This window comes from Drosophila elegans, unplaced genomic scaffold (assembly GCF_018152505.1).
Source record: "Drosophila elegans isolate 14027-0461.03 unplaced genomic scaffold, ASM1815250v1 contig_476, whole genome shotgun sequence".
In the NCBI taxonomy this organism is placed as follows: domain Eukaryota; kingdom Metazoa; phylum Arthropoda; class Insecta; order Diptera; family Drosophilidae; genus Drosophila; species Drosophila elegans.
The window spans coordinates 2,956,598-2,971,058 of record NW_024545863.1 but is presented as its reverse complement, the minus strand read 5'-3'; the positions used below and the strand labels follow the sequence as shown (position 1 = coordinate 2,971,058).

At 40.6% G+C, this 14,461-nt stretch overlaps 2 protein-coding genes across 4 annotated transcripts in view; both read left to right on the top strand.

Annotated features, from left to right (window-relative positions):
- Positions 1-2,019: 2,019 nt before the first annotated feature.
- LOC108148437 lies at positions 2,020-2,282 on the top strand. Its single transcript, XM_041709123.1, is given in 2 exon segments — positions 2,020-2,140; positions 2,143-2,282. Coding segments are annotated over 2 exon segments (261 nt in total).
- Positions 2,283-11,012: 8,730 nt separating this feature from the next.
- Positions 11,013-14,461, top strand: part of LOC108148638 (tyrosine-protein phosphatase 99A) — a 114,351-nt gene continuing 110,902 nt past the window's right edge. For 2 of the 3 annotated variants that reach the window (XM_017275754.2, XM_017275753.2), the window contains exon 1: positions 11,014-11,399. The gene's annotated coding sequence lies outside the window, so the exon portion shown is untranslated. Of the gene's footprint in view, positions 11,400-14,461 lie in introns of all 3 variants that reach the window. The other variant, XM_017275758.2, reaches the window with a different exon arrangement.

Genomic DNA, 14,461 nt, shown 5'->3' with positions numbered 1-14,461 from the left:
GTCATCACGTATACGCCACCGCTTACAGTGTCGAGGGATGAGAGCAGATGAAAAAGGATGAGCTGGGCAGCTTTGCTCACTCACTCACATGCATTTAGATTGCTTCGCCGCCTGATTTCATTTTGATTCTTCCATGGGGCCATTATTCCCGTTGTTATTTGCCATTATGACAATTCAGTTAGTCAAATTCCGTTACGGGCTTAAAACTAATTTGAGATTAAGTTCCGAGATTCAGCCACCATTGGGGATTTTCTGCAAGCATTTTTGTGCATCAGCACACCGGCCGCCTAAGGAAGTCGCAAGAAGTCGAAGGAAGTCGATGGAAGCAAACGGAAAGCGAAAATGTAATAAGTGATTTACATGACTCGAAGGAATTCCACCGCAGGGCACATGAAATCGAGAAATTGTCGATGCCAGAAATCGATACTTCATTAAGATACAACCGAAAGGCAGAGTAGTAGCAGTCTGGAACTGGTAGAGTGCGGAAAGCAGGGCCTAACGACTACGCATCGTTGGCTTCATGGCCTATCTAAATGGTTAGATGACTGATATGGCAGACGGAATCACGCCGTTCCAGCACTCCAGCACTCCCCCACTCCTGTTCCATTTTTGCTCCTCCCTCTTCCAAAATCCTATCCCTAACCTTTATTAAAGTCTTTCCTCCATCGAGTGTTTTCGAACCGTTTTATTGACCCTCAATATTTTGGCTCTGCCAGAGTGACAAGCCCAATGAATGCCGTTGACAGCATGGCGGCTGTAAAACGGCTTATGCACCCAGAAAAATTGCTAACAGGATTGCTGAAATATTCTTTTATATTTCACACAATAAATATTTGTAAACTGCACTTTAAACTCCCTAAATTTATATAAATTTATAAACATAAAATGGATTACGCAAAGGATTATGACTAGAATTAGTCTTTTAACAACATTTAAAATCTTAGTCATTGTTTTGTTTAACAAAAATATTAGCCTTACCGTAAGATATTTTACAATTTCTATCAAACTAAATATTGTAATGCCATTTTTCTCAATGTGCACTTATATCAATGCTGCTGGCGGTAATAATTCACATGGAACGACAATATCACGGATTTATCTAACTGAATTTTTCATGCGCAAATTTCGGTCGCGTATCAAACGCTTGTCGGGCCAAATTGAAAATTTGTGGCCTTTTTTAATGCCGTTGTCATATATTATGAAAATGTTATGTCGGTGCTGGTCAGTCTGGGCTGCGATCGCCTGACTGCAACTAAATTAGAATGTTAATGGGCGGTGACCTTAAAAGCAGCCCAACTTTGGCCCATTCCGAACATACGTGCATATAGTACATGCAGAATTTTAATTATTTAAGCTGGTGACAAAAGACAACAATCGAGAGGCGGGAGACCCACAAATAATTGCAGCGGAAATTGAAATTATGTTTTGCTTGGTCTAATTTTCATTCGGCTTTGGGTTTGGGTTTGGGTTTTCCATTTACGCTTGGTTAGTTGCAAATTAAATGTTGAGCCCTGCATTAAAGTTGCATTTTTGGGACGTGGTCAAATATATTGAAGCGATTACATATATAGCTAAAGCCGATTGGTTGGGTACATGAATTTAAGCTCCTTACTCAAAAGACTACTGGTTAACATTTGAGAATAAAAAATTACTTGTTTAATTACTCTTTACTGTTTAAACTCTGAACTAGAAAGTTGTACTAATAGTTTTCTGTTTACAATTTATTATACAATGCCGTAACAAGATTATTAAATCTTTATTTCACATACAAGTATTTTATTTGAACTTGATTCTGTTATGTTTTTAACAGGTCGTGAACAGAACCACAACGGTTTGAATTATAAACTCTTTTTAAAACTGTTTGCTGGAAAGCAATCGATACGTGCAGTTGTATATACAAAGTGTATTTTTTTTAGGTTTATATTGCCTTAATACTAAAATTAGTTATGCACGTGATTAGACATAATATTTATGGCAATTTTCTGGTAACCCTGCTTAGTTTTCAAGCAACCTTCGATCATGGCACATTGTCAACTGTATAATTTGGCATTTGTTTTGGTTACTGTGATGTGGACAGTTCATCCGGTTGAAGGATATTTTCCAGAGCTTCTGGGATTTTTTCTTCACTGTTCCAACGAGCAACCTGTGGGCAACGGGAAACCATGAACTATGTGAAGTCTTGCCTCTTTGGATGTATTTGCAAAATGGGCAGGATTCGGAAGTTCGCTATCTGTATTCCAATTGCCCAATGTGACGAGAGGACTCCTTTAACCAAGGAGTAAAAATCAACAGGTATTTCGTCGTAATTACGTCGTGCTAAAACTCAATTAAGAAAATTTACCATGGATGAACGAAATCAAATTTCGCAACTCCCGCAGCGTTAATTGAAGATTCCTCAATAAAAACGAATGGAAAATGAAAAGGGGGAAAATGCAAACTCGTTAACCCATTGAACCAGCGCGGGACTCATGTTTGATCCCTGCTTTTATTATTATTTTTTTTTTGCTGCTTTGTGTGGCGTTGGAAAGGGCAAAGAAAGACGCACATCCAGCGAAAAGCTATTAAGACATAAAACATTCCCAACACCTTCCCGGCCACGCCTCCTAAAATGGAAAAAATGTGGCTGGGGCGGACAACTCACACACGGAGAAAGAAATAGGAAGTAGCAGCAAAAGGAAATGTTTCTAATTCAACGGAACGCATTTCGCATTTCAACGTAATGAAAATGGGTAAAAGGGCTGACAGACAGCCACGCCCCTTGTGCCGTTGACATTTTTGTCGAATCTGCCGCTGACTGACAGTTGGAAAAGTCTGGGGAGGTAAAACGGTCAAAATGGGAATACGGGGCGGCGTGTGGGCGGAAGTGGGCGGAGTCCAAGGACATGCGTTTTCTTGCCTTCCATCATTGGCCTGCTCGCAACACTTTCCGCTTTTATTTTGCAGTATGAACAATTTCATCCATTCGCCATCCATTCGAATCGCTGCCACTTTGGTGAGAAATGCACTTCAAAACTTTTCAATTTGAGGAAAGGAGCTTCTCGGATTCATCGCTCGCTGTTGTTGTTGCTGTTGTTGCTGTTGTTGCTGTTGTTGCTGTTGTTGCTGTGTCGTTCTTGTCGCTAATGACAATACACTAGTACTTCGTGTGCATGTGTGTGTGTGCCCCTGTATCTGTGAGCGCGCATTTACGCTCTTTACTTATTTGATTTACGTCTCATTTCCGGCTGCCATATGCTGCCTCGCATACGAATTCAGTGAAGGAAGCAGCGTTTAGCTGCATCTCTACAGAGAAACAGAAAAATGCTGAAAGAAAACTGAACAGATTGAGAACATTTTTGAAACTATACAAAATTATGAAACGCAGGGAAAAAATAACATATAGTTAATTTGAGAAATTTAAAAACAATTAAAATTGCATCAGTGTAGTATTTGGCAATAATTAAGATAGGTAACATTTTTATCAGTTTTTGAAAGTAGGTAGCTTTAAATTTAAATAATTTCCATTTAAGCAGCAGTTTCAAAAATATTAGTGGGATTTTAAAAACCAAAAACAAGACCAAAAGAAGCATTAATAATATAAAGATACATTTATAAAATGGTAAGAAATCTTTATTGATTAAGCAGTCTAAAGAATGCGATTTTTTGCAGTGCATCTTTAAGTGTGGTGCACGTTGTTTAAGTGTATGAGTTTTAAGGCGACACATACTAAAAGCCAGGACCCGTTATCCTGCTATCCACATACACACACGACGTTATGCAATTATAACTTTTGTCGTTAGCAACTTTAAGCAACTTTAAACGTAAATTGCCGCCGTGAAGTAGCTTTTGGCGCACGCTCTCAAGCGCCGCCATTTACCCACACAGTCACACACACTAACTAATACAAATGCAGTACCAAACACACACGGCTCACACACACACGCACACACACACACACAACGTTATAGTTTGTTGTCGGCTTTAGAGCAAAGTGTGTGAAAGGTGTTTTATTGAATTAAGTGGGTTTAACGGGATTTCTATAATGCCAGCGACAGTCGGCAGTCCTGCATATGTATTTATTGTAACTACAGTTGCTAGTTTTCCACCCACTCGCCACCCGCGCTCTGCCTTTCACTGGGAAATGCCTGTGAGTTTGCTAGTACGAAAACTGTGGCACTTTTGGGTTAAACTTTCCCTACGTAATGCATATTTCATTTAATTTTTTTTCAAGAGTTGCCAAACCGAAAAATGTGCAAATGATGAGGAGCCGAGGACGAGAGTTGTAAATTGCTTGGCAACAGTCAAGTGGCACGGGAATAATTATGCAAATTAAGTTGGCGAAAACGAAAACGAAGGTGTTGCCAAATTCCTACAATAGATACGAAACTTATTAGCTAATCAGCTAAGTTAGTTAGAGTTCAGCCAACCCGACCACAGCTACACTTCCGACCATAAATGTGTGGGCATTGCAGTTATAATTAATGTGAAATGTTTTTGTTTCTCGCTTTTCCCTCCAAAGTCGAGCGTGAGGCATGCACAACCCATTTCCACTCGAAAGCCTGCTCCACTGCAGATATTTCTCATGTTTTACCCGGCTTTTCCGCTCTTGATTGCTCTTTGGCTTTTCCCGGTACATGCAAAGGTCCGAAGCTTGCAATAGGGCCAGTTACACTTCTCTGTCGTGTTTCTATTTTTAGTGAGTATTTAGTGCGGGCCACCTGCTTTCCCCTTTTTAAATGTCTTTTAAATATTAATCAGCCATTTAACTGCCACAACACGTTGATGCATGGGGCTCAATTAGGCTGCAAATAGCTCGAAATTGTTTGCTTAATAAACGTCATTCATCAAATCGACACGTACTTTTATTCCAGGTTTCCAGGGGGTTCGACAGCCACGCAAACACGCAAAGTTCGTGACGACTTAACCCCAAGAACCCCCGGAAATGCAGGTCAAGAAGGGGGCGTGGCAGGGGGCTGTGACAGCTGGCCGCCGCCCTGCAGGAGAAACACTTTCGGGAAGTTTAGTGGCAGCTAAGTGAATGAATATTGGTTTATTTCTTGCATAATTTTCATTGTTGATATTTGCAGCCATCGTGATCGTGCATCAAAAGGCAACCTAATTTGCCACATGCCGCGGATCTCTCGTCGACCCTGTCATCCTTTGTTTGCAGTGGCACTTTGGCGACGCAATTGACGTCCCGTCTGCAGTGCACCCTTGCCGGCATAAAAAACAATATAAATATTAATGCTATTTGCGTAACAATTCAATTCGGTCGAGAGGGTTCGGCACTGGGGATTCAGGACTCGGGAATCCGTAATCGTGAAACACTTGGCCGCTTCACATGAACACACCATTCAGACACCAAGCCAACGGGGTGTTGCATATTAATCACAGACACAGGCCGAGGTAGGAATGCCGAATGTATCAGCCGCCATAAATTCACATGCCAAGGCACTGAGAAAAATATTGGGAATATTTTGGAAAGAGGCATTTTTTATTGCTGTCAATTCAAAACAGATAATTTAAATAGAAAACAACATAATTAAGGTCCCATAATAAACTAAAATTTTTTAATACTATTTAAGATAATTTCTCCTGTTATGATTGAAAAGAAAATATTTAGTTTCTATAAATAATTAAAAATAATACACTTTCTCTCCGTGCATTAACATAGGAAAAAGTGCGTTTGTCGGCCGGAGGATGCCTGGAGTGCAGCTCACTGGGCGGCAAAACTGCCGGGGTTGCACTCGTTTTAGGTTGTAAGCCGCTGGAAATACTTTAATCCACTTCACAGTGACACTGAAATTAAAACATACAATCGGGCCTCGTAAACAACCCCGAAAATGTGGCAAAACGGGAAGGAATCGCGACTGAATGGATGGGGTGGGGGTACCATTCAAATTGGCTGCTATCGCAATTATTCATACGGCGGCAACATTCATAAAATGTACCCGCGATGCAGGCAGTTCCCGTTAAGCCAGGCACACAGACACAGATGCAAATACAGACACAGATGCAAATACAGATACAGATACAGATACAGACATCGACTTGCAAAGGACTTCCCTGGACTGACGTCACTTTGACAGTTGAAACACAAATGCAATTATCACTTTATTTTAAACGATTTATGTGCAGCATTGCAAGAACACACACACGCACACACAAGCACACATTCGAGCTGAATACAGGACGCAGGACATGTAGACATGACAACGACAACAGCGGCAAACGGAAGCGGAAATGACAACAAGCGCAGCCACCAAACGAACGGCCCGATGTCCGCCGCCTGGGGAATGCGGTCAGAAAAGGTGTGTGCGCCGGCATAAAAATACCTGGGATAAAAACACAAAACAGTGGAAAACACTGCGATCGATGGCGGGGAAGGCGGGATAGGCAAGTTCTCACTATGTTTCGCGGTTTGTCACTTCAGCGCTATTTAAAGTTAAAATTGTCGACCCAAAAGTGCTCTTATTATTAGGATAATTTATTCAGTGCCCGTTTTTAGTAAGCATGACGTTTTGTAAATAAACTCAGCTGAAAAAAAAAAAACCAAATCAAAGCTAATAAATTAATATGTTAGGCTATTTTAAAATGATTTTTACGGTTTTATGAATGGAATGTTTAAAGATGAAGAAAAAGTTATTATATGTCTTATAAAATTATATTTATAACTGAACTGAAAATAAAATTAAACTTCAAAGTATACAAATATTGCTTATTCATGTTGAAGTTTAATAGCTTTTTTAAATGAAACAAAACAGGAAAACTAGATTCCAAAGAGAGATGTGTTTTATTGCAATAATCGAAACGGAATTGCTGAGACCTGAAGAGCCCTAAAAATAACTTTTCCATTCATTTGAAAATGGAAATTCTACGCTTCACTTGTCACGATTTTCAACAGCCCATCAAGTGCGGAATTTCGAGTTTAAATTTTTTGAACATTAACAATGTCTATTTATATCCCTTGTGGGTTTGGCCAGCGATGCGAGTGTAATTTAGGGCATACATGTCCGTCTGACAGGCTCTCTCTCGTATCGGTCACTTGGATTGCTGCTTATCAATATTGTATTAGATCTGGACTCTGATACTGCTCTGCAATTGCAGCATATTTCCATGAATGGTACTTTTTTTTTGCGACGCTGACTTATTGAAATTGACAGAAGGTTAATGGCGTTGAATGACGCCGAAAATTGAGGCAGCAGCTCTGGCAATTTAACACCCCGCTGGGCAGTCGAAAGGGGCGGGAAGCGGTAGGCGGTGGGCGGTATGAGGACTAGGGGCGGGGCAGGACCTCACCACATGACAGCGATTCGCAACAGCCGCTTAGAGTTCTGATGTGGAGAGCGGGGAGCGGGGAGATTTGCGATAAAAAATGATTGCACATGCGAGCGTTTTGGCTCGAAATTGCAGCATTTGCGGCATGGAAATATATCTAAATATATATATGGATAGATAAATTGGAATCTAAGGGTGAGTCTGGTGAGACAATCGGGCACCCTGTGCTCTGGATTTGCACTTGCCTCTCGGCTTTGGATTTGGTTTTGGCGGGTTATCAGTGGCCTGGGCCATAAATCACTGTCAAGTGTCATTCGCCCTCGAAGTATCCTTTATCCCAGCCGAGAAGGAAACTTTTCCACACACACACACAGATCCATCGCTGTAAGGATATATATATATATATAGATCCATAGAGAGCGGTATCAACTTACCACGAACATGTGCCCGGGGGCAATAAGGTGCAGCGCCGGAAGCTGCAGCGGCCTAGGACATAGAAAACGACTTAGTATTGTATGGAAAAATCGAAAAAAGTTGCTAATTAAGGTTTGTGTTTACCGGGGGTCGCGAACTTCGCCGCCCTGAACTTCCGGTCCCCAGCGAAAGTGTTATCCCCAAATTTCATCTGAAATTGTATCAGCTACCGAGTACAGAGAAAAATATTTTTGTATATGCTAAAATCTTTTTATTATTTATAGTTTAAATTCCCAAAATAAAAACTACTGATTTAATTTAATTGTTTTTTTTGTCAAAATATTTTTAAACATATATTTCATACTTTTATTTAAATTATGGGTTTTTTTACATTGCCTAAGCTTACTGTTGATATTTTCAAAGTGTCTTGGAAAAATGTGATTGAACATTTTCCATTATAAAACTAGTTTGCTTTAAATTAACTACTTTAATTTCAATAGGAAATAGCTTGAGTGACTTTAACCAAAGAATCAACTAAAATATTCTATGAAAATTTATCCATTTTAAGTTAATTTAATGCACGAATTTGTTTTCCAGTGTACTTCTCCGCATTTGGTAGACACAGTTGCATTCGTCACGCATTGGTTGGCATTTCGCTGCGCTGTCAGTTGGCGAAAAACCGCAGAGCGAATGACTTTGCCCGCCCTTCCCTTATTCCGATGCCATGGCTAATTTCCGCTATTGTTCATAATTTTTATTGCGCTTGTTGCCAATTAGTTTCGGTTTCGCCCGATGCCCGATGCTCGATGCCAGATCGCGACCCCTTATCACTGTTGCAATTTTTTGCAATTTAAAATTTGTTATAAATCGTGGCTGGTTTCGTTTAGGGGTTGATCCTTAATGTTCCCTTTTCTCCTCTTTAAAGGCGTTGACAACGACAACGGCAACAACATGAAGAGCCTGCGATTACAGGATTGCGAACACGATTGCACTGCTGACTTCCAGAGGGTGGGTTTTCAGCTCCGTTTTCGGAACTCCAGTTGCATCAGGATGTTGTTGTGGGGTGGGGGGTGGGAACATATACCATTGGAATTGCTATTAAATTGTGGGCAATCGACCGGCTCAAGGGGGCGTGGCCATCGTTTAGAGGCAGGTGCCTGGGGCACTAGGATAATTGCGGAAGTTGTGTGATGATCAGCACAACAAATTATTGGGTTCCATTGAGAGGACTGTCAGATATGGCAATAGGTATAAGGTTCGAAATACATTTAAGCCAGTTACTAAAATGCTTACATAAAATAATATTGACAAAAATACGTAAGCCTAAGATAGAATATAAGTCAATGAAAAATAACCAAATTAAAGTTGATGTTAACTATTAAAAGAGGTAACATCTTTGGCTAAGTACCATAACATAGACCAACATTTCAGATGCTGTTCACTACAACATATTTCTGAAATGTAATCTCTTCAGATAATGTTATTTGTACATTTTCAAAGGACAATGCTATGTAATTGAAAACAGCCGAACATTTCTGTAATGTAGAAAACATAACATAAACCAAAATAAGTTCTCCTTTGAGCAAATGTTGTAGATGGAAAAATCACAGTGCAGAATGGTGGTGTCTGTAATGTTAATATTGTTGCCTGTTTTGGGATTTAAGCCCTGTCATAAATCAAGCATTAACATTCCTGCCTAGTTTTCTGTTTAGAAATCTGGGAATAGTTTTTAACATTATATTTTTATCGACAAGTCACGTATAATGTGTGCTTTTTATTTTCAAAGAACTTATCTTTTTTCAAGCTCTTGTCTTCATACTAACTCTAATGAAACGGATATGTAAAACCAATAGCAGAGGCTGGTAGCTTAACATTATTTAAAACACAGACCAGGGGAAGTAAAAGCGTTCGAAGAGTAAACAGAAGACTTTAGCAGCCATAGAAATTTTCTACCCCTGTCTGATTTTAACAATGACAACATATACTTAACATTCAGACATGGGCCTTTGTTTCCTAGACAGTCGAAGTCATTAACAGAGACAGGACTCGATTCGAAGTTTTACAGGTCACAATTCATAACATTCGCTAAGAACCAAGGGGAAGTTCATGTTATTGGGTACATTTTCAAAATGTTAGAGACATTTTTCGTTTACAGTTGCGAAGACAGAACAGAAATCCGAACGCGACTTCGAACAAACTCTCCTGCGGTTCAATGCTTTGTAAAATAATGTTAAGGGACAACTGTTTACAAATCTAGAGTTCATTATTACAGCTGTTGAAAACTCAGGGGTTTTGTGTGTTGGCAAAAATCTTACGCTTACATTGCCGCTGTTATAGGTAGTCATAAATAAGGTTTTGTGCCTGTTGGGCTCGGATCATTGAAAAAATTTCGATAAAAGCTAAGCTGTAGTGAATGGTATCTGTTAAACGAAGAATGTTACATTTACAACCAGAGTTTTTCAATTCTTTTAATTGTTATTTTATGTTTGTATTTAAAGCATAATTTAATGAACATGCAAATTAGTTCAAATTTTATAGATAACAACTGGGAGAAGAAAAAATCGGCGAGCAAATGTTCATTTATTGGCATTAAGAGCTACCAATGCAAGGCATTCTAGATCTAAACACTTTTAAACTATAACATAGGAGCCACAATGCTTTATTAGTTTAAGATTAATAACTTTATATAAAAAGTATTCATGGTCATAAAACAAGCCCAGAGTCTAGGAAATTTATTTGGAAATAAGAACATTTATCAATTTAACCCTTGGTTATAAAGAAAATTTAAAATAGAAATTATGTTAAACTAAATTTAGAATTAAACTACTCCAGCCTAAGTTAGCTACCAACTTCTAACTACTGCCAAGCCTTGACTTTCTGCTACTGCCCCATAATTGCTTTAAACACTTGCCGGTCCAATTCGGTTCGTTCGTATCAGGACGCTCGTCACCTGAGCGATTTTGATTTGAGCAGGTCGTGTCCGCCAAAGAGCGCTTCTCTTATCAGTGATAAGGCCACCGTTATTCGGAGTTGCAACGTGGTGAGTTTCGGAGTTGAAAGTGGAACGCGCTCTCTCGCTCTCCCGCTCTCTCTCTCTGGGAGAGTCCTTTCGCTCTCGGGAGGAGGAAAACCGAAGAGTCCACCCGCGCACAAATCTAGGCAACAGACATTCGGATGTTCGGCTGTGGCCATCAGCCGTGTGTGGTGAAAGCCGCCAGAAAGACGAAGCCGGCCACGAAGCAGCGACCATTTAGGGGGGTTTCTGGGGTGGTGGTGCGACGGCGGCCTGTGACTTTCAGCTGGGAATTTATTTGCGCAAAAACGAAGCGGCTCAGTTTCGTGTTTGTTGTGCGCTCGTAAGGATGTGTCCGCTGGCGCTGCCGGACTTCGTGCGTTCGCGTCGCGTGTGTGCGCGTTTATCCTGACGCTGAACGTAACGGAACGTCTCTCAGCCCAAGAGGCCAACAAGGCCCGAAAAGTGCTTCAAGCCAGCCGAAAATCTATATATATCTCGAGTGAATGCCAGAATAATAATAATGCCTATTTAGCAAAGATAAGAAATATCCGATAATAAAATGCGGCAGTCGGTGTCAAGTTCGGTGTTAAGTTTTTATTTGTGTTCGTGTGCTTGGCGGGCAGCAAGTTCCAAACTAACGACGATCTCGAGGAATAACCAGTAACTGAGCGAAGGTCTTTTGTGCTGCAGAATATAAAAAACACAGCAAAAGGTTGTTATCCCCAGATTTTGTTTCTGAACTAAACGATTCATAATCGAGCCAGCTAGGACATAAAATTCCAAGCTCGTACTGCAGCATATTTTGCATTTTCCGGAGGACGATGCGGCTGTCGACTTTTGTTGACCCACTTTGCAGAGCGTTTTCCCTTTCAATTTGCGCCTTGAAGCGAGTTGGCCAAGACATTTTGGCCAACTTATCCCGCTCGGCCATCTCAGTTAATTAGTTTAATTAGTGAGTGTCGTGGGCGGTCGGCTAGTCGGTTTGCTGGCCCAGAAATTGGTTTGGCATTTCGGGGAAAAGTAAAGACCCTTTGGAACAAAGTTTTAATTTAAACTGCTGACCCAGGATTCGTTCGGTCATGCCCTGCCGCTAATAGCCGACATTATTGTTGGGGGATTTTTCCAGGGGAGGCGACCAAACAAAGGGCCACCCGATCGACTGTATGTGCCATTGAACAAACACCAAGCTGCGAACCCTTTTTGCGCCATTTTTCTTAATTCCATGGCTGCCATTTGTTGGGGCCATAAAAGCCAGCTTTCCAGGCAGCGACTTGAGACATTTCGTCGTCGGCAAGAAAGTAAAAATAAAATAAAATAAAATCAACAACAATGGCTGGCAAAACTAAAATAAATTTATTTGCTTTGCCACTAAATTTGCGCTGATTTCGGCAGTGGCTCTTATTGCGATTACCACACTTTTGGCATTATGTTTGTGGGGCCAAGTCACCCAAAAAATGTTTGTCAACAAAGGCAGCGAAGCGCAAAAATGGCTCTTGGACCCTCGAAACGAGAGTGTTTGTGTGCTTAACCTTATGGAGGAGAAGGATTTTTGGCTCGAGTGTGTGGCACACGTTCAACTATTTTCGAATTTGCGGCACGTGCCCAAATTGCAAACATCAGCAAATAATAAAATATATTCCGGCTGCAGCCTGAACGCAAACCGAATTAGTCGAGTGTCCTTTTGAGTTTTCAGTAATGCTTACAAGATGATTAGGCGTATGTGGCTGGCATGTGATAAATTCCGTTTCGTTTTGTGTAATAATTTCATTGTTGCTGCCTGCGATTTATAAAGCGCTGCTTTCATGGCGGCAACAACTGCAATTGTTGCACTTGCATCAAAGGCAACTTGTTGGTGGGTGGATGGGTGAATGGGTGAATGGGTGTTTTGGTTTCACCATCCGCGCTTTTTGTGGCAGCAGCAGCACTTGAGTCGCACAGCCACTGCAGCTGCACTTAAGCTGCTGCAGTTGTTATTTCTATTTTTCTCTCTCTATTTTTCGCACACCCATTGTGAACCGTCTGGCATTATAATCTCCATCTATATGAGCCGGCAAGTGGCGACAGCGGTACAAATGTAGCGACACGTCCTCCTGATATTGCACTCACTTGACTCGTGTTATTATTTGCTTTTCCTACACAATTTAAGCCGTTCAATCTGTATTAAAGGACATTCCCCAACACCTCTGGCCGTGCTAATTAAGCAAGTTTCAGCATTGCCAGTCAGTTAACTGACTGCTTTTCTATCATGTCAAAGCATTTAATTATACCATGGCATTTACCTGCTCCAACTTGTGCTCCACTCTTTCACATTTCTCTGTTGGACTTTGCCTGATTTATTTATGCATTTACCTTTTGCGAGCTGCGAGTTGTGAGCTGCGAGTTGTGAGTTGTGAGTTGCCCTGGGAGGAAGCTGCTGTCATGCTGCTGCTTCGTTGTCTTAATTCATTTTTTATTCCAACGTAAATAAGCTGTAAATTACAACTTTTTTTGCTGTTTCTGTTGCTGTTTCTGGTGCTGTTGCTGTTGCATCTGTCCCTTGCATATTTTGTATGGTTCTACTCCGACAATTCCCGGGCTGCTTGTTGCCCTGCCTCGTGGCTCATGGCAAATGCAGTACCATATTTTTTCGCTCTTCACTGCCGCTCTGTTTTTGTTCATGCACATAGAAAAATGTGCAACGTTTCAGCTTCAGAGTTTTTGAAATAAATTTTTATCATTATTTTATTATGTTATATTAATAGCTTTTTTATAGTAGATATTGGAAAGACAATAGACTGAAGTATTAAGTTGCACAAAAGATTTATTAAATTTGAATCATTAAAACTCTGTAAACATTGTGATTTCACAAAATAAATGGTGTTTCAATAAAGTAAAAAAAATATTGATTTAAAGTATTCAATAATTTGTCTACAAAAACAAAACAGCATCGACTGCACATTTATAACTTTAATAGGTTTATTTTTTTGAGAATAACATATTTTCTGTATTGTTTTACAAAAATTTTTTTTCTTAAATTTATTTTCAAAGGCAAAGTCCAAATGCTTTTCAAGTGAAAGCTTACACGACGCATAATTTATAGCTGAAATATAATATCCGTGTAAACAAATATGAAAATGCAAATGCATTTTTTCTTGATATTTGACCAATTTGAGTGATACTTTTTCTCTGTGCAAATCACATCTCCCACTGGTTTTTGACTGGCTACTGTTTAATTTAAAGTTTGCCCCCAAACGGGAAACGGACTGCACTTGCTAGTGGTGTTGTCATAACTGCAATCGGCCACTGACTTTCAGCTACTTAACGCTCCTCACTGTCTTCCGCTCGCTGTTTGGAGCATTGGGGCATAAAAGCGGCTCGGAACTGTCTGCGGACCCAAAGGGGTCTAATGGCCAAGAATGGTCGACAGAACGGGTGCACCGCGTTCGACATTATGTGGAAAATTGAGAAAATGTTGCTCAACCACCAACTACTAGTGCCGAGGCACTTTAATTGCCCCGGGCACATTGCGCCACTCTGCAATCCACAACCGGTCATTACGAACTGGATTTGGGTGGCTCTCAGTTTTCTATTTTCCTAACGGCTTGGGCTTGGGTGGGTGTAACTTGTTGAGTGACAGACCACTGACGGACTGCCACCGGAGATGAAAATGTTATTCCAGGGGGCAATTGTCGTTAAGGTGCTTAGCGTAAGGCGTTGACTATTTGAGGTCGTCAAGTCGCGACTATTAATGGGCTTCTCTGGTCCAAGTCTTTATTAGGCGTCCACTTTTCGAGG